Source organism: Fusarium odoratissimum (assembly GCF_000260195.1).
Source record: "Fusarium odoratissimum NRRL 54006 unplaced genomic scaffold supercont1.31, whole genome shotgun sequence".
NCBI lineage: Eukaryota > Fungi > Ascomycota > Sordariomycetes > Hypocreales > Nectriaceae > Fusarium > Fusarium odoratissimum.
The window spans coordinates 153,417-172,453 of record NW_022158715.1 but is presented as its reverse complement, the minus strand read 5'-3'; the positions used below and the strand labels follow the sequence as shown (position 1 = coordinate 172,453).

At 49.5% G+C, this 19,037-nt stretch overlaps 4 protein-coding genes across 9 annotated transcripts; 2 read left to right on the top strand and 2 right to left on the bottom strand.

The window, feature by feature from the left end:
- Positions 1–80: 80 nt before the first annotated feature.
- On the top strand, positions 81–3,220 carry FOIG_13162 (urease). 4 transcript variants are annotated; one of them, XM_031214265.1, is made up of 5 exons: positions 81–239; positions 372–458; positions 539–1,728; positions 1,782–2,673; positions 2,735–3,220. In XM_031214265.1, the coding sequence occupies exons 1-5, from the start codon at positions 219–221 to the stop codon at positions 3,053–3,055; spliced, it is 2,511 nt and encodes an 836-aa protein (XP_031055975.1). In that variant the 5' UTR covers positions 81–218; the 3' UTR covers positions 3,056–3,220. The 4 variants fall into 4 exon arrangements, with proteins under 4 accessions (XP_031055975.1, XP_031055978.1, XP_031055977.1 ...); XM_031214268.1 differs by having other exon boundaries at positions 372–1,728; XM_031214267.1 differs by having other exon boundaries at positions 81–458.
- On the bottom strand, positions 3,172–6,020 carry FOIG_13161 (NADPH oxidase). The gene is made up of 3 exons (XM_031214264.1): positions 5,168–6,020; positions 3,629–5,112; positions 3,172–3,575 (listed from the first exon to the last, which is right to left on the bottom strand). Exons 1-3 carry the CDS (start codon positions 5,278–5,280, stop codon positions 3,499–3,501), a joined length of 1,674 nt encoding a protein of 557 aa, XP_031055974.1. The 5' UTR covers positions 5,281–6,020; the 3' UTR covers positions 3,172–3,498.
- Positions 6,021–7,815: 1,795 nt separating this feature from the next.
- On the top strand, positions 7,816–13,643 carry FOIG_13160 (uncharacterized protein). Its single transcript, XM_031214263.1, has 3 exons — positions 7,816–11,362; positions 11,430–11,786; positions 11,902–13,643. The coding sequence occupies exons 1-3, from the start codon at positions 8,156–8,158 to the stop codon at positions 12,010–12,012; spliced, it is 3,675 nt and encodes a 1,224-aa protein (XP_031055973.1). The 5' UTR covers positions 7,816–8,155; the 3' UTR covers positions 12,013–13,643.
- Positions 12,118–18,039, bottom strand: FOIG_13159 (uncharacterized protein). Of its 3 annotated transcripts, XM_031214261.1 has the most exons (5): positions 17,568–18,039; positions 15,250–17,509; positions 14,862–15,194; positions 13,654–14,809; positions 12,118–13,603 (listed from the first exon to the last, which is right to left on the bottom strand). In XM_031214261.1, exons 2-5 carry the CDS (start codon positions 17,090–17,092, stop codon positions 12,832–12,834), a joined length of 4,104 nt encoding a protein of 1,367 aa, XP_031055971.1. In that variant the 5' UTR covers positions 17,093–17,509; positions 17,568–18,039; the 3' UTR covers positions 12,118–12,831. The 3 variants fall into 3 exon arrangements, with proteins under 3 accessions (XP_031055971.1, XP_031055970.1, XP_031055972.1); XM_031214260.1 differs by having other exon boundaries at positions 15,250–18,039; XM_031214262.1 differs by having other exon boundaries at positions 12,118–14,809; positions 15,250–18,039.
- Positions 18,040–19,037: the final 998 nt, after the last annotated feature.

Genomic DNA, 19,037 nt, shown 5'->3' with positions numbered 1-19,037 from the left:
AAGTTACAGTGGGGGAAGCACCGTAACTGTAGCTAGAGAGTCCAGCCCGTTGTAGGTAAAAATGTCAGGCTACTCTTGATGCGGCTATTCCGTGCCGAGATAGCTACCTTACCTGACTGTAACTAACCATACACTTTTGGCCCCTCCTCACACTCTCACTCTTTAGATTCTTTGATCTCTTGATAAGTAACCAGAAAAAAGAGTCTATTATCGCAAACATGCATCTGGTACCTAAAGAGGTTCGTCTTTATTCGCCAAGGCTAAGAGACCCAGTCTGCGGAGTCATGCCGTTGGTTGGAGACGTTGCTTTTGCAGGGTTGTTGCGGGCAGCATGAGAATAGCACATGAAAGAGCTCTAACATACTTTGTAGATCGACAAGCTAGTCATCTCGCAGCTGGGATTGCTTGCTCAGAGACGATTGGCGAGAGGAGTCAAGCTGAACCATTCTGAGGCTGTGGTGAGTATGATATCAACTCGATATGAGAAAATATGAGTCAATCAGGAACTTGCCTTACTTAACTAACACTATGAATTTAGGCCCTCATCGCCAATAACCTCCATGAACTCATTCGAGATGGTAATCATACTGTCTCTGACCTTATGGCACTGGGCGCCACGATGCTAGGTCGTCGCCACGTCTTGCCCTCAGTCTGCACGACTCTTCACGAGATTCAAGTCGAAGGTACCTTTCCATCAGGTACATACCTCGTCACAGTCCATAATCCCATCAGCTCAGATGATGGAGATTTGAGGAGAGCTCTATATGGAAGTTTTCTCCCTGTGCCAGACAACAGTATCTTTCCTATGGCTGCGACTGAAGACTATCAACTCGATAAGCAGCCTGGTGCTGTTGTTCCTGTCAAGACCAAGAAGATTACCCTCAATGAAGGAAGAAAGAGAATTCGTCTTCAGGTAACGAGTACAGGTGATCGACCTATTCAGGTTGGATCTCATTATCATTTCATCGAGACCAACCCACAGCTTGAATTCGACCGTATTCGTGCTTATGGCTATCGACTCGACATTCCCGCTGGAACATCAGTACGATTCGAGCCCGGAGATACCAAGACTGTTACCCTCGTTGAGATTGGTGGCAACCGTGTTATCCGCGGTGGTAACAACCTTGCATCAGGAGTTGTTGACCTCTCACGCGCCGACGAAATCCTCGCTCGATTGCAAGAAGCTGGATACGCTCACAAGCCAGACCCTGCCGGCGACATGGCTCACATCGATGATTTTCAGATGGACCATGCGTCTTATGCGACTATGTTTGGCCCTACAACTGGAGACCTCGTTCGACTCGGCAGCACAGATCTCTGGATTAAGGTCGAGCGCGACGAAACTGTCTACGGTGATGAATGTAAATTCGGTGGTGGTAAAACACTGCGTGAGGGAATGGGTCAAGCGACTGGACGACACGATGCCGACACCCTCGATCTCGTGGTGACTAATGCTCTCATCGTGGACTGGACGGGTATCTATAAGGCAGATATCGGAGTCAAAGAGGGCATGATCGTTGGTATCGGCAAAGCAGGTAACCCAGACGTTATGGATGGCGTAACAGAGGGCATGGTCGTCGGAAGCTGCACAGATGTCGTAGCAGGCGAAGGAAAGATTGTGACCGCGGGCGCTATCGACACGCATATTCACTTTATCTGTCCTCAGCAAGTACCCGAAGCTCTTGCATCTGGTGTGACCACTATGCTTGGCGGTGGTACAGGTCCAAGGTTTGTCCAATGTGCATTCATCGTGTTATCTTGGAGGCTGACAGTGGTTACAGTGCTGGAACGAACGCAACTACTTGTACGCCTGGTGCTCATTACATGCGTCAGATGTTGCAGGCGTGTGATCAGCTTCCTATCAATATTGGTATTACTGGTAAAGGTAATGATAGTTCTCCTGAGGGTCTGCGCGATCAGGTCAATGCTGGTGCTTGTGGTCTCAAGCTTCATGAAGACTGGGGCTGCACTCCTGCTGCTATTGACGCTTGTCTCAGTGTTTGTGATGAATTCGATATTCAATGTCTTATTCACACTGACACACTCAATGAGTCTGGCTTTGTCGAATCCACAATCGCTGCTTTCAAGAACCGCACAATTCATACTTATCACACAGAGGGTGCAGGAGGTGGCCATGCTCCGGATATCATCTCCGTGGTAGAGCATCAAAATGTTCTGCCATCATCGACCAACCCTACAAGACCATTCACACGCAACACCCTCGATGAGCATCTCGATATGCTTATGGTCTGTCATCACTTGTCCAAGAACATCCCAGAGGATGTAGCCTTCGCGGAGAGCCGTATCCGTGCTGAAACCATTGCTGCTGAGGATGTATTACATGACAAAGGCGCTATTAGCATGATGAGCTCTGACTCGCAGGCTATGGGCCGTTGCGGAGAGGTCGTTTTAAGAACATGGAATACTGCGCATAAGAATAAGGTGCAGAGGGGTTGGCTGCCAGAGGATGAGGGCACAGGGGCTGATAATGCGCGTGTAAAACGCTATGTCAGCAAGTATACTATCAACCCGGCTATTGCTCAGGGCTTTGGACATGTCATTGGAAGTATTGAGGTTGGCAAGTTTGCTGATCTTGTTCTTTGGGATCCTGCGTGGTTTGGCACCAAGCCCAGCCATGTCCTCAAGGGTGGGCATATCGCATATGCTCAGATGGTATGTTACTCTCTTCCAACTCTGAACTTTGCAACTTGATGAGTTACTAACTATGTATCAGGGTGATCCCAACGCTTCCATCCCAACAGTTCAGCCCATCATTGCTCGTCCGATGTTCTCGCCACACTGCGCCTCTACGAGTATTCTCTTCGTCTCCTCAGCATCCATCGAGACAGGAGCTATCGCTTCATATGGTCTACGCAGCCGTATTGAGGCTGTCAAGGATTGCAGAAATATAGGCAAGAGTGATATGCGCCACAACGATCTGAAGCCCAAGATGCGTGTTGATCCAGAGAGTTATACAGTCGAGGCTGATGGTGAGGTTTGTGTGGCGGCGCCTGCAGAAACTCTACCACTTACACAACAATTCTACGTGTACTAAAGTAGCAACATGGTAGCTATTGGATAGTTGCTAAACTATAGGGTTGCATATCATAGGCTGAATTCGGATACTGGCTAGCTATATATACCATCACACATTATGCTCAAGGATGATACTATGAAACATAGCCCTGTCACATGTGTTCATATAGGTGCTATTATCGCCACCCTTCACGGCACTAACTGATCCGTGTGTGACACTTTTGATTGATGATACATTAGCTATTCACCCCTCATACACGAGAGACGAAGATCACACAGGAGAGCGCTTGAGGCCCCTTTCTGGGTAAGCGGAATTTGTACGAGGGGTAAAGTTTCTTGGATTTTAGAAGTTTCCAACCCGCTAGAAAATTAAGGCTTCAGGCTGTCTTTTGGTGTATTCAAATAAATTGTATTTGATGGTATCCTGAAATTAAGAAGAAGTTATTCAAAACGATCGCGAGCTTAGAAGTGTTCCTTCCAGAATCGGAAATCCACATCAGGAACTGTGGCCGCTTTACAAGCCGTCTTGATATCACGAGCTACAGATAGAGTTAGCATTGTCTCGGGGTGAATATTGGAGGTTGCAACATACCGGCTGATGAAGGACCACAGAAGTAAACACCAACTGTCGTCCTGATATGGGACTCTAGGCCGTTCAGGTATGTTCGGTCCAAGATACCGTTTCGCATGGTAGTAAACAGACGAGGGAAATCAGGGCGACCAAAGTTTGTTCGTGATTGTAGTTCTGTGAGAGGATCCATCTGAGCACCGACACTGTTGAGTACGATGTTTTGAGCAGTGTCAATATCCAGCTTCTGTGTGAGATAGGTGTGAATCTTGAGGAACTCGACGCCCGAGCTTCCAGGCATGCGTGCCGCTTCGTTGGATTGCTCTTCTAGAGAGGACAGGAGAGTCTGGAACCACTCAAACGAGCCAGTGTCCTTGCACACCCAGATAAACTCGACACGGCGAAGTCGGCGGGGAGGGTTGGGTGAGTTGCGGAGATGCCAGATGTTCTTGAGGATAGAGGCCCAAGGAGTCACACCAATACCGGTACCGATAAGCACAGCGATTTCGTTCTCGAATACATCTTCGGCCGGGGCACCGTAAGGGCCGTCGATTCGGAGAGCCGGCATCTGATCACCGTTCTGAAGGGCAACTTCGTACATACCCATGGGGTCAACATCGTCGTAGAGCTTGGCCTGGGCAGCACCAGCACCGAGAGCATCACCCAACTCCCGGGTGAAGTCACCAACCTGGCGAACGTGGACAGACACATAAGGGTCAAAGGGGCACGAAGTGATGGTAAAAGGGTGCCACTGGTACTTGGAAAGCCCAGGCACCTGGAGGAACAGCCACTGACCAGCCTTGTACTTGAAAGAAGGCTTGTTGAACTGGATCTCAACCACGTCATAAGGATGGCGGACAACTCGGGTGATCTTGGTCTCACGTCGAGCACGAACTTCACGCCAGAGACGCTCGAGAAGGTAGAAACCACCAGTCCATAGCTCCCATCGCCATCCAAGATAACCAATGCAGTGCTCCCAGAACTGGTCACCCGCGAATGGTGAGATAGCCTCAGGTGTGTCACGCACAAAACATCCAACGGTGTGGGTGTAAAGACCGAGGAAGAACGGAATGAAGAGATGGTGAGTGTACCAGAACGTCTCGAATGACTGCTGACGGATGCGAGCGTGAGCAGTCGTATACATCAGCAGCATGCAGAGAAGCATGACATGACCAGTGATTCCACCAGGCTGAGCATAATGAATCTGAAGAGCCAAGACAGGTCGGATCTGAGTCAACTCGACGTTATAGAAGTTGACGTAGTGAGCGCCTGTGTGAAGGCAAGTGAAGAGGAGGATGGAGTAGGCGAGTTGGCGATGCATCCAGAGATTCTCGTCGAGTGGAATGAATCGAATCTTGGGTCGAACCCAACGCATGATGGTTCGGCATACGGGGAGCAGGATAAGCATGCAGTCGACGCTGAGAACTAGACCAGCACCTCGTGAGATCCATACTGAGAATTTGAGTGTGTTGAGACCTGCCAGTCTGGCATCTGCGGCTTGCTTCCACCTATATCAGTCAGTTATGAACCATGAGTTTGTGCATGATTATTCTCTCAACTTACCAACCATAGGCAAAAATACCCCAGTGAAACCCCCAGAAAAGAAAGTGGAAGAAGAGTTTACTAGCGGTAAACTGCTTCTTTATTAATTCGAGGAATCCGATATGCGAACCCATCGTTGCGGTATGTGTTGAGTGTTAATTAAGTAAAGTCAAGGTCGGCCGGCGACAGGACTAAAGAGGATCTCCCCTCGATAAAGAGAGAGTGATATCGAGTAAATTACCCAAAAACCCTTAAATAGTAAAACAGAATAAGAGACTGATCCAGCAGCGAGAGGAAGCGAAAGTCGTGGCTGAGAAGCCCGGGGGTTGAGAGAATGTTGGCGAGGACGCTGAGTAACAATAGCGACCCGAGAAAAGAAAGATGAAGAAGGTTCGGATGAGATCGTAGGAAGGACCAGGTTCATAAAGTGAAAAAATCGACAGTCGACAGGTTTGGCCAAGAATATCAAGGCTATAGTAGGAACCGTGATCTGAAATCTGATGCGCCAGGGATCTGTTTAAACGGGTACAAGGAGGTATCGAGTTGCCAGATCGGGTACGGAAGATGTGGATGCCGAGATGCTACGAATTCACCAGCGGAAGTTGAAACGTCACAGAGGAGAATCGTAGCGGGTTTCGTGGTTGGGATGAGACAATTGGCGTCGGGGGAGACTCTTTTGGTTAGAGATGGGAGTGTTTCGCGGGGGGCGCCAAGGCTGAGACCGGGGCTGTTTCTTATTGTTACTGCGACGGTCGATATAGCGTCTGAATAAGGAGGTTAAACGTCGCAGAAGAGGTTCAAATATTTCAATCAATGGAAGATTCGACGAATGCAGGAAACAGGGGACTTTACTGCTTTTACTCCAGATCTGTTACCTCCACCACAGCGTGCTAGGTGGTTAAACAACTCACTACCATCATCATCATGGGGACAATATTGATCCCCCGGCGCCTATTAGAGGCCTGGGCATTCTGTTCTATAGCGTCTGACTGGCCGATTAAATTAGGAACACTGCACCTAATGCCACCAACGGTCCCCAGGACCAGTCACCGACACGAGGACCCTGAAGAGGCGCCTGGGGTTCGAGTCTCTGGGCGCTTAAAGTCTCAAGATGCAGCCAACGACAGGCTCCTCCCAACCACTTGTAATGCACTGTGACGGCGCTAGTTTGGGACTAATCGATCCAAGTGCGCATTCTTATTCTTGGCCCTTGTCTCGCACGATTGTTTCTGATCCTCTACTCACTATGACGACCGAGTTTTCGGGAATCAGCAGGTTTAGTAGTTGGTTGATTGATCGCGGCTCACACAAGGTGACACTATGTACCAACCAACAGAGTTTCTAACCAACCACCATTCGATTAACGAATGCACGGCTAGATCTCGTCACGGTTCTCAGCTGTATCAATCCCCAAGAAATCGAACGACTGTCATCTGATAACCTCTACTCGTCCATAATGCACATCTCCTCAGGTTCGTCGGATGGGTTTCGAAATAAAAAGCCAAGATTTCTGCTATTGTCGCAGATTGCTTAGCGGGTGCACTAAGCAGACCGCTCATCACTTTCACATCGCACAAGACTTGGTTGTCACTCCAACCGCCATCACAAAATCATTTGCTATAACCTCTTGAAGAACGAGAGATCTTTTGATCGTGCGACAGTTTTGTTGAGCAATTGCCTTGTTGGTGTTAGTAGCACCGATTAGGTGTATCGAAGCAGAAACACTCACGATTTAGACTACTGTCATCTTCAAACATCTCCATTGCTTAGGGGTTAATAATCACTAATGCCCGATTTGTCTACTTCCAAAACACCAAACTCCGATATAGTGCGACATGGCTGCCTTTGTCATCCTCTGTCCCGGAGCACTCAGGCCGACGCCGTATCCGTGCCGGACAAGTGGGGCCGATGCCACGAGAGAACCAAGAATAATACCTGCCAGCAACCAACCTTCTATAATCCGGTAATAAGGCCAAACTAATGCCCGAATGACAGCCACAGGCACATGCGTCTAGTCATAGTGGCCCCAAAGCTGAATCGTCAGTGTGAATTCATCACTGCAACGGACGGAGCATCATGTCCTTTTTATGTCTTGCGTGGTGCTGTCGCAGACCAAAACCTGCTTTTAAGGCATGATGAAACTCGTAGAATTGACCAACACGGCTCAAGATAAACATCGAGTGCTATATCGGTAGCCCTATTCCATTCAATGACAAGATTTTGGCCTTTGGCGATCTCGATACCCCACCAATTACCAGGGCAAGCTTGGTTCAAGCTCCCCGCAAGCTGACGTGTTGGTGTGATGCCAAGAGACCAACAGTACGAGTCCTGTTTCTTTGCGAATGTGAGGGCAAGCCAAAGAAGGAACAGATTGATTAGAGACACAAACCAATCGAGGCAGAATTAGCGGCCGGTGAATGCGTTCGGGCATAAACAGGACACACGCACGCGACACAATCGACAGCAAATGCACTAACTTCAGCTAACGCCTCTTAGGCTGTGGCACAGTTTCTCGACGTTTAGCTACCTAGCCTCTAAAATCCGCATTCTACCTCTGAGCGTCAACATCGTCAAGCCTAAGTTAAGCCAAGCTAAGATTTTCACTACCAAGCATTGACTCGCCAAGCTTCAAAGTAACCACAAATACTTGCTTGAGCGATCGTGGATCTATTTATTTTTATTCTTATGTATACAAATGGTTCCGCCAAGAAGGAAAGCTCGGCATATCATCCATGCCCGCTAGCTTATGACGTAGTAACTTACCATCTTCCATCGCACCTTCCTTCAACTTGACAGTAACCTTTGAACTACCTGCCTGCCTTAGTTCTTGTCATTCTTCTCCTTGTTCCATAATTTTCTTGGTCTTTTCAACTTCTCCGTGAAACTTATCAACGAAGCTTTTTCTCTTGCATCTCCAAGACTCTTCACGATCGCCGCGTCCTTGCCAATTGTATATCACCAATCTGTCACTACCTTAAAAGACTGCTCCAAGCTTACCCGCGACCCGCCATGTCTGGAAGAGACGACGCGGAGGAGCACCGTCGCTATACAGCTCCATATAGCGCCAGACATCCTATTCCAACCATCTCCAAATATCGAGAAGAGAGAGCTGCACGGCAAGATGCCGCAGTTGGAAAACCTGACCCGTCAGAGGCTGCGGGCTCAAATGATTATCAATTTCAGCAAAAGTCTAGAGAAGATGCTGGGCCCCACCTAGAGTCAGTCGAGGATGACAAGGATGATAATAGTAAAAAGGACGACAGTGAAGTGAAAGGCAATGGGGAAGAAATGACAGACACTTCACAAGTTGGTCCCCAATCATCGGATCCTAAACAACGGAGGAAAGAAATCAAGAAGAGCAAGAGAGAAAGAGCCGAGCGAGAAGTTACGGACCCCGTCACTCATCTCCCTGTCACTATACACGATTTCACAGACGAAGCTCTTAAAGAGATAGACACTAATGAACCTCCCTTTGGCACAACACAACGCACAGCGACAGGGTCAGAAAACAAGAACAAGACACACGAGCAGCTTCGCGATGAGCATCGAGATATTCAACAAAGTCACGATGCCATGGGTGAGTTATTTCCACCACCCGATTTCGATGCTCTGCGCCTTGAGCTTTCATCCATTAGCAAGCGTGGTGTCACATTCGGGCTTGCTGGCGTGGCTACTATCGTGGCCAGCGCATTTTCTATCGAAAGGCTCGTCCGAGAGGGTATTCTCCAGGGAGGCAAAACTAAATCCTCATTATTCGTTGGCGCTTCACTCTGGTTGATCCTAACCGCAGCCACTGTGGGAGCTGTATGGTTTCTTGTGGTATCAGTTCGAGAATGGATGTCCAAAAAAGTCAACAATATTTTTGAAGATGAGGTCTGGGATGCTCATCGACGAGGCGTTGTAAAGGCATCTAAGAAGAACGATACTGAGACCACGGTCTGGCTCAACTCTCTGATCGGTTCTGTTTGGCCCCTGATCAACCCCGATCTATTTGCCAGTCTTGCAGACACCCTGGAGGATGTCATGCAAGCTTCGCTTCCCAGGCTGATTCGAATGGTCAGTGTGGAGGATATCGGCCAGGGAAGTGAGTCTCTGCGGATTCTTGGAATAAGATGGCTGCCTACTGGAGCCGCAGCTCGGGCAGTCGATGAAGAAGGACAGCTCATGACCAGGGAACAAAGTGAGAATGATACCGAGGAGAAGGACGGCGAGAATAGTGACAGCAGTGCCACGATCCAGGACGGAATGGAGGCCGAAGAAGGAGACTTTATCAACCTCGAGGTTGCATTTGCCTACCGCACTCGATCTTCGTCCAAGTCTCTCAAGGAGAGAACCAAAGATATGCATCTATACCTCGCATTTTATCTACCTGGAAACCTCAAAATTCCTGTCTGGGTCGATCTTCAAGGTATGATTGGTACCATGCGCATGCGCCTCCAGCTTACTCCAGATCCTCCCTTCTTCTCTCTTTGCACACTCACCTTCCTTGGACAGCCAAAGGTTAATCTGAGCTGCGTGCCCTTGAGTAAACATGCCATCAATATCATGGACGTGCCATTCATCAGCAACTTCGTTCAGTCCGCCGTTGATGCCGCCATGGCTGAATACGTTGCCCCCAAGAGCCTTACCCTGGACTTGAAGGACATGCTTGCTGGTGATGATTTCAAGAAGGATACCAACGCTGTTGGTGTTCTGGTCGTCAACATCAAGCGCGGCTACGACTTCAAGATGGGTGATTCCGGTATTCCACTTATCAAAGAAGGAAGCTCAGACGGGTACGTCTCGGTCGGCTGGGCCAAATTTGGTAAGGTGATGTGGACTACACGAGTACTGGAGAACGAGATGGAGCCTGTTTGGGATGAAACCTGTTTTGTTCTCGTGACACCACAGGAGCTTAACATCGACGAGCGACTTCGTGTTCAGCTGTGGGACTCCGATAGGTTGACGGCGGACGACGACCTCGGCCGAATTGAAGTTCCCATCAAGGAACTGATGAAGGACGATAAGTCTAATGGAAAAATGTCACATCGAGAAGATGGCTTCAGGGCCCTGAAATCAGGTGATGGTATGCCCGGAAAGCTGGAGTGGAGCGTTGGATACTTCTCCAAGACCAGAATCCAGCAGTGTCAGTTTGAGAAGCAGACTCATGACCCTGAAATCCGTACTATGGATCAGCTTAAGGAGAAGGTCAGAGAGTCAAGTGAGCGTAAGCTTCGCGAGACCATGTTCAAGGAAGGCAAGAAGGAGCGAGACGCCAGCGAACTTGAGCAACAGACAGCTCAGGAGCTCAAGGCTGAGCAGGATGCCATGATCATCTCTGCGCCTCCGCCCGACGGCTACCCTAGTGGTCTATTCAGCATCCAAGTGCATAACATCACTGGTCTTGAGCTGGAGCGACTCAACAAGCGCAAGGCCGAAAACGACGCTGAGGCGACCGACGAAGAGGACTCAGGTGATGGTCTGCCAAGTGCATACTGTACTATCATCCTTAATCACCGAAAGACATTTAAGACAAGAACAAAACCTCAAAACTCGAAACCGTTCTACAACGCTGGCTGCGAGAGATTCATCCGCGACTGGCGTGAAGCAGAAGTCTTTGTCACGGTCCGTGATGCTCGACTGAAGGAGGATGACCCCTTGCTTGGCATCATCCACCTGCCTCTCGGAGAAGTATTCCGTGAACGTTCGCAAGTCATGGGATTTTGGCCCCTGACAGGAGGCATTGGCTATGGACGAGTCCGTATCTCAATGGTCTTCCGAAGTGTTCAACTCCAAGCACCACGAAATCTCCTAGGATGGCAGTACGGCACAATCGAGGTTCAGCCCACTGTCACCGTGGTAGACTGTCCCAAGGAACTTCGCTCATCGAAGCTCAAGTTCCGGACCAGTATCAGTAGTGCAAAGATGTATACTGAGGATGGTGACGATCAAGGAACAGTGACTTGGAAATCGAAACGAGGTAGATCGCTTGCTCTAGCGGTTGCTAAGAGATACAGCAGTTGTATGTCAATCGCTTTCCGGGAGAAGGGATTCTTTGGAGACGATACGGCTGCATTTGCTGTCCTTTGGCTTAAAGATATTGCCGACGAAGAAGAAACAGACTTGGAACTACCCATTTGGAAAGGCGATTTCCAGCGTGCTACAGCTTGCTGTTTAGAGGAGTGCGGTGAACGTTTGGGCACTATCAAACTCAAGCTCACATTCTGGTCCGGTTTGGTAAGCATTCTACTAGCACATGTGAAAGTATCTGGCAGGCCTTATCCAGTTGCTAACGTCCTTTCAGGGAAGTGCCCATTCTCGATGGGCGAGTCGAGACGAACATCTTCAAAATGTGGTTGAAGTGATCGAAACTGCTCGCGACAATCTTGAAGTCGGCCAACAGGAAAGGGAAGCTGGTATTGTTGAGTCTGATGATTCTGATGACGAGTGCTCCGGCCAGCGTGCCCGCCGTGCAGGCTCTATAGGCAGCAACTCGGACTCCAGTTCCAGCTCCTCAGATACAGAAGACGAAGACAGCCAGGTTTCCAGTGTCCCAGATGGGAGCGCAGATCACAAACAGGGTCCTATAGACCAGCTCAGGGACTATCGCCGTCGAGACAAACGCCTGCATCGCCAACACCGGGGTCTAATGCAATGGAAGGTAAGCTCCTGATACCCTTGTATAAGTCGCACGTGGTTTTCAAATTTGTTTCTATTTCCTGCCCTCCCGCTTTTAGAGGGCGTGCCATAAGACTGGAACTAACAGATGGGCCTAGATCCCGCGAACGGCCAAGTGGATCAAGAATAAGATGTATCGAGTTGGGGACAAAGCCTCCGGTGTCTTTGAGCACTCATCTAAGCAGCCGGGAATCGAGACCGAGGTCTAGATCAAGCCACGATCTTAGAGCGTGACATGTCGAGATGCCCGAGAATCGTATCACGTATCAGGCATCAATCGATTATATGGTCTGTCAATTTCGTGCATAAATCTTGCGGCTTTCACGATAACCATTAAACAGTAATCTCTTTGGCATTATTAAAAGTTTGAACATAGCAAGCGAGGAGCAATTGTATGGGCCATTTGGACTGAATATGTTTCTTAGTCCAGCTTCAGATAATTGAAATAGTAAATATTAAGAGTCAAAAAAGGTATCATCGATCCATCCCATCATTCATCCATCGTTCCTGCTGTTTCGTACGTAACAAAAAACTTAACCCTTTCAACTATTTATCTTCCCAATCCATAATCCATAGATGCATATTCTTGCCAAAGCATGTACAGGCAATCAGAAAGGTCCTCCCGTTTTTCTTTTTTGCCAGAATGCTGGAACCCGTCCGTCTATAGATGATAAAAGACAAAGCACGCAACAGTAGGAGCACAAAATTCAGGGCATCTTGGCCTGAGTGTGTTCTCCACTGATTCTTCTGCTCGCTAAATGTGAGCGGTATCCCGTTCCAACGCCATTGCCACCGTGTGTAATGCAATCAATGCATACATGCTTTTGTTGCCAATGCTGTAGCCGAAAGAAGAGTGTAAAAATGAATCCGCGCTTGTCGGACAAGTGGTTCTGTATGTGATTGTGGGTATTGTTTCCCGCTGTGGGCGAGGGTAGATCGGCGATCGAGCAATAAGATGTTTCAATAGTTTCGGTCGCGATGAACCGATTGGTTGTTGGTTCCGGAGCCCGGCCGATAGTTTCATTGGTTTATCGACGTGTCGTCGACTGATTCTCGCTCTTCAACTTGTTGACATTCTCCTCGGTCAACGAATCTCCGGTCTGTAGTTCGTGGTACGAGTTCCTCCGGTAGCTTGACGATCCCCCTGCAGCGTCGATGAGTTTTGTTTCTTGTAGCCTGTTAGACCATTCAGTCTCTCCTTCTGGTCGTCGGACCTGCACTGCCAGCCCGGTAGAATCAAAGGGTGACGGCTCGTTCTGGTATCCATTGGTGGTCAACGGCCGAGGTGTGATGGGGCTGCCATTGATCTCCTCAGATGTCTGCGGCATGTCGTTGTCGTCAATGCCAATGTTCGGAATATCAGCATTGTCGCAGTGCTCGCTCATCTCTGAACAGTCTGAAGCAGTAGGGTCTGGTGTCGCCGATGTCCGACGTCGGGAGTGACACCATCGTAAAAGCATCTTCTCCAAGATAACACCCCGAACTGGCTTGGCGAGATAATCATCCATCCCAGCTTTGGTGCATTTTTCACGATCACCCTGGATAGCCGATGCCGTCATGGCCACAATCGGCACATCTTGGACCAAAGGCTTGTAAGGCATGTGATGTCTTAGAAGATGAGTGCACTTGTAGCCATCAATGATGGGCATCTGTACGTCCATGAGAATGATATCTGGCTTCTGTTTGATACCTTTTTGAACACTGGCGAGGTATTCCAGGGCTTCCTTGCCGTTCCAGGCAGCCGTCACTTGGAAACCGAGTTTGCCAATGGTTTTCGTAGCAATCTTCTGGTTGATAGGACTTGGACTGGTCAGCTTGATAGTGTCTTCCGGAGTCATCTTGATACATACTTATCTTCCACCACCAGAACGTGGATCTTAGCTCTTTCTGATGCTGGTAGTTCTTGGTCTGGGCTTGATGTTGATGATATGCCGAAGCGAGTCCGACGTGATCCCGCATTGTTGGCCTGTATTCCGTCGAAGGGCGGGGGAGTGCCAACAATCTGGTCGTATTCTGAACTGTTGCAAGACAAGCTAAGTTCAGACTGCAGCCGGTCAGGGATGGCACCAGCATTAGCGAGGCCAGCCTCAGCCGGGCCGCTTGGTTTATTGAAAGGGATCCAGAAGGTTGCTCGAGTTCCAACGCCAACATTCGATTCGAGCGAGATACGGCCGTGCATGAGGTCAAGTAAGTTCTTGCAGATGGTCAAGCCCAGTCCAGTACCACCAAATCGTCGGGCGGTTGAGGCATCGCCTTGGCTAAAAGGTTGGAAAAGCTTCTTGCGGACATCGTCCTGAATTCCAATGCCCGAATCTTCAACCGTAAATCGAACCTCGATAGACTCTGAGGTCTCTTTCTCTGCCGTGACTGAAAACCTGACGTATCCTTGATTGGTGAATTTAATGCTGTTGGTAAGAAGATTGGTCAGGATCTGTCGCACACGTCCAGGGTCACCAATGACCACCAAATCGTTTTCGATGCCATCTCCAATATCTGATTGAAAGTCAAGGTTCTTTCGCTCAACAGCAAACTGAAGCATTCTCCCCACTTCCTTGACGATATGGGACAAGGAGAATTGTACCTCTTCGATATCCAACCGCCCAGACTCCACCTTCGAGAAGTCTAGAATGTCATTGATAACGGTTAACAGAGATGTTGCCGAGCTCTGAATGTTTTCGACATATTCTTGTTGCTCTGCGTCCAACTGCATTCCGCTAAGTAATTCGGCCATCCCTAACACACCAGTGATGGGCGTTCGGATTTCGTGAGACATATTGGCGAGAAATTGACTCTTCAGTCTATTGGCCTCCTTGGCAGCTGCTTCATTCGCCATCGCCCTTCGCTTTTCTTTGGACTGCTTCTCCAGGGCTTCCTCGCGGACTCTCAGTTCGGTAACGTCCATGATTACGCCAATGACCCCTTCGATATACGTGTCGGTCGTGGCATCTCCTTCCTGTGACCTTTTGCCAAACATGGGAAGGAAACGAGTTCGGTACCAACGGTCGTCTACTTGAGGTTAGTAAAGCGTGTCGAGATCCAGTTTGGTGCCTATCCTTACCAATGCCGTGTTCCTTTACGTCTTCGGTAGCTTTTCCATCGAGCAGTAGCTCTATGGGTTCAAGGAATTCAGGACGTTCTCCATCTGCCAGTTGCGCTGTCAAGCGATTGAAAACAGTATACATGTTTTCTCCAATGAACCACCTCGTTCCATCATGGTTCTCCTCGTGAGTGTTGTTCCAGATCAATGCGCCTTCGAGCATTGTAACCCTTCGATTCGGGTCAACCGTGAAAATGGTGACATGAGAGTGGGCAATGACGCTAAGAAGTTGTTGCCGTGTGCGTTTCGCGCTCATCTTAGTTTGAATACTTTCGTGGACATCGGTACAGGTTCCTGTGAAACGGATGGTCAGACCCGAAACTTCAATTTAGTCGATCAAAACACATACCAAACCACTTCTCGACTTCCCCGGTTTCTTTATTACGCTGAGGCAGTGCCCGGCCGAGATACCAACGCCAGTTGCCATCTTTACTCTGGCACCGGTATTCCGTCACGTAACTATCGCCCGTATCAAGCGAGTGTTGCCATCTCCGGTTTGCTTCAGGAAGATCATCGGGGTGAAAAGCGTTCACCCATGACTTGCCAAGACTATTCTCTGGAGTGAGCCCGGTGTAAGTATAAAACCGAGTGTTCCAGAAGTCGACCATGCCTTCAGGTGTTGCCGTCCATACCAGTTGAGGCATTGTGTCGCAAATGAGCTTGAAACGCTCTTCATCCCGCTCTTTTATTTGTGTGATCTCTTCTGTCATAACAGTAACGTCCCGTCCAGTAACTACACCAGCGAGAAACTCGCCAGTGGAATCGTCCCGAATAGCCTCGCCAAGGACATCGTAAATCCGCTTATTTCTGTTTTCATCATACATGCCAACACGGAATCCACTAAAGGGCTTCTCCGTCTTGAGCAGCTTGCAAATAGGCATATCCTCAACCGCAAAGCGCTCCGAGAAGTCCTCAGTGTAAATGTGCCAATACCGCATGAGATCAAAGCCATTAAGACATGTATCGAGCGGGGCTTCTTTCTCAAAGAGTTTCCGAGCAGCCGTGTTGGGAAAAGTGACACTACCATCTTTCCACATTGCTAAAATGGGCATTTGGGTATTGTTGAGCAGTGCGTCTTTCATCAGCAGCATCTTTTGCAGAAGAGAAGGCGTACTTGAATGGGTTGCGACAGAAGGGGGGCCCATTGGTGGGAAAGGGCTGGATGACATGGTGACAATTCCTGGGCTGTGAAATGACGGTGAATTCGAATCTCGACTTGACGCAACCGAGGAAGGGTTTGAGTGGGCAATGGATTTGCGCTCGGCAGCCTCGAGGATGCTCGGTCTCGCAATGGGTCGTTTCGTGCTGTGAAGAGTGGATGATGGGGATTCCGTGCTGGTAAAGGTGAGTGTGAAGAACGTCTGATGATCTTCGAGTTCCCATATTGTAATAATCATCTTAGCATATACTTGACAATCCGACTCTTTAGGGTTATAGCGGCCATCAAACGCTGCCTTGGTGCCATTTTTGCGGGTGATAACAACTTCCACTATGGAGTCCTGTGTTTTACGCGCGGGTGGGCTTGGTGCCCTCTCGGGGAGAGGCATCGTGCTTGCGGTTGGCGTCTCATCGCCGCCAGACTGTGATGGTCGCCGTGGATCCCTTGCTGCAATTCGCACGCCCATTTCATCCACCTGAGAATCGAGGAAAGCGTCCCACGTTGCCCATACAGGCTGTCCATCCTGGAGGATATCAACACCGACTTGAGACAAGGTCTGGCCGCGAAGGCTTTCGATGGTCGGCACAGTATCCTCTTCATCCGAATCTTCCGTAATGAGTCCTAACATTCGGCCCATTGCTTCATTGGCCAAGACAACGGTCTTGAGATTATTAAGAACGAGGGTTGGTACCGGCAAGTACTGCATGGCAGAGAATGCAAGCTGGCCAGGAGATATACTAGGCATGGCTAGACGAAAAGGGCTTTGCGAGGGTGAGCGCGAAGCATCCCCCAAATCCCTGAGGAAACGTCCCCCGGCAAATGGTCGTGGGGTGGCATCATGGCCCTTGATATCATTCACTAAGTCGAAAGTGGCTCTCGGTCGCGCATTGTCAAGTGTGGTCGGAACAGGAGCATGGATTTGATTTTGATGTGATTCGGAGCAAGCCAAGGGAAAGCCGGTGTCGTGCACAGCTGCTGCGGGCCTAATAGCTCGAGTTTGGCTGTTCTCACGAGGTTGTTCGGGAGGGCTCATATCGGTGCTTCGTTATAAGTCATGGAGAGTGAACGCCGTTCCGTGCGAGTTGGGTATTAAACGATGGGCAAAGGATGAAGAGTCGAACGACAAAATCACAAGGGAGAGTAAATATTCAGAGTTGCAAGTTGTGAATGCACTGGTCGTAGGCGAAGGAAGCGATGGCCGGGGCGTCGGCGGTCTCGACCTTGAGACAAGGTCCAAAAGAAAGTAATCAGTGGAGTTGATCTACTTCGAATCGACAAGTGACCGGCGACGGGGAATTGGCATGGCGCAGAGAGGGAAAAGTGCCGTAAAGGTCAGGCAATCCGTGGCTCAAGTCTAGCTTGTCTTGGGACGGCGTCGACGGAGACGGGATTAGACTTTGAAGGGCGTGTTAAGACGGTTTACTCGTTTGGGCCAGGAACGGGAGGGAGGCTATTGTTGGGTGAGTTACGAGAAGTTGATATCTCTGTAAACAAGTGTGATATACCACCTTTTGGTGTGTCTGAACCGGGAAGCCAGTGGACGAACGAGACAGCTCAACTGAGATGGAAATGTGAATCGTAAAGCTGGAACAGAGATGACAGCTTTAGCAGGATGAGCTGGAAGCCCAGGCTTGAGGTGGAGAAGGCTGGGCTTCTACAACAAAAGTTAAGGTTGAATCAGATGTTGATGTAGGATAAGATACAGGCAGTGGAAGAGAAAATAAAACATTCAAGGTTTTTCTTGTGCAACAGCGTTGAAAGGAATAGGTATTGATTTTCACTCCGAGCCGCGAAGGAAAGAAGTCGACGCCCAAGGACAGGAAGGACCCTGAATTGACACACCTCCCGTCAGCTTCCTCGTGGTGCCGGGGTACGTGATAGGATAGGCAAGAGCTGGTACCACCACCAACACAATGAGCGAGCGAGCGAGCGGCGGACAAGCGGGCGGGGTCTCACGACCTTTAAAGTGGAGGGTTCTTACGAGGGTCTAACGCCCTGTTGGTAGTCGCTTAGGTCCCCTCTCAGCGCCTCGCAGAGGGTCTGGGGGGCAAGGCGTGCGGATTCTCTCCACTGAGAGGTGCTGTAGAGTGGGGCGGTTGAAGCCGGCTGCTCACCTAAGAGAGCGCCGCGGCGTTGTCCAGGGTCGGGATCGCCTCCACAGCCGGGCCCACTTCACCCTCCCTTGTTCTTGAAATGCCGATCGAGCATGAGAATGGCATGGCATGCATGGCTCCAGTCGCAAGCCCTGATTTCTGCGGTGAACAGTTCTTCAACGAAAGACCTTGTCTCGAAATGGGCACAGACTCGATCGCTGAAGATTCCTTGAGAACCTCGAAAACACAATGACATGCGATCCGATGCCGCAATATCAAAAATCGAATATCACTTCTAAGAGAGCCCAGAATCGTAAACTAGCTCCCTTTAGCTCTGGCGTGTTAGTACATAGAGCTCCTCCTGCTCACCAACATGGGAGACCCCGGCTAGTCTGTTGCATCTCGAGGTTAAGGAAGCACAGTACTGGACAGTACAACAAGTACAAGTCCAACTGAATACAAAGACCAACCCAGCCTTATGCAGAGACGAGGCCGAATCGGACAAGATAACCTTACCGAAGCCGATCGCGGTCATGGTCGCACAGAGTTCGATCCTATGCGAGCACGTTTCTTTCATCGATCAACAAGCTTCAAACATGTGCCCGATGACCAATTCAGGCAAAAGAATAAGGCGGCCTAATCTACAGTAAGAACAAGGGCCATCCCGTGGGAATGGATAGCCTCGATCCCCGCAACCACAGACAGGGCAGAAACAGAAACAGACCAGAGTTGAAGGCCACGGAAGTCTATTGATCCGTGTCATCCGCCCAACTTTGGCTGCGAAACCACGAGAGTTACCTTTCCACATCGGCTTCCTCCTCTGAAATCCTTACCTCAGATTGGCCATATTGGAAATTTATACATGACCCTCATCATCATCATCAT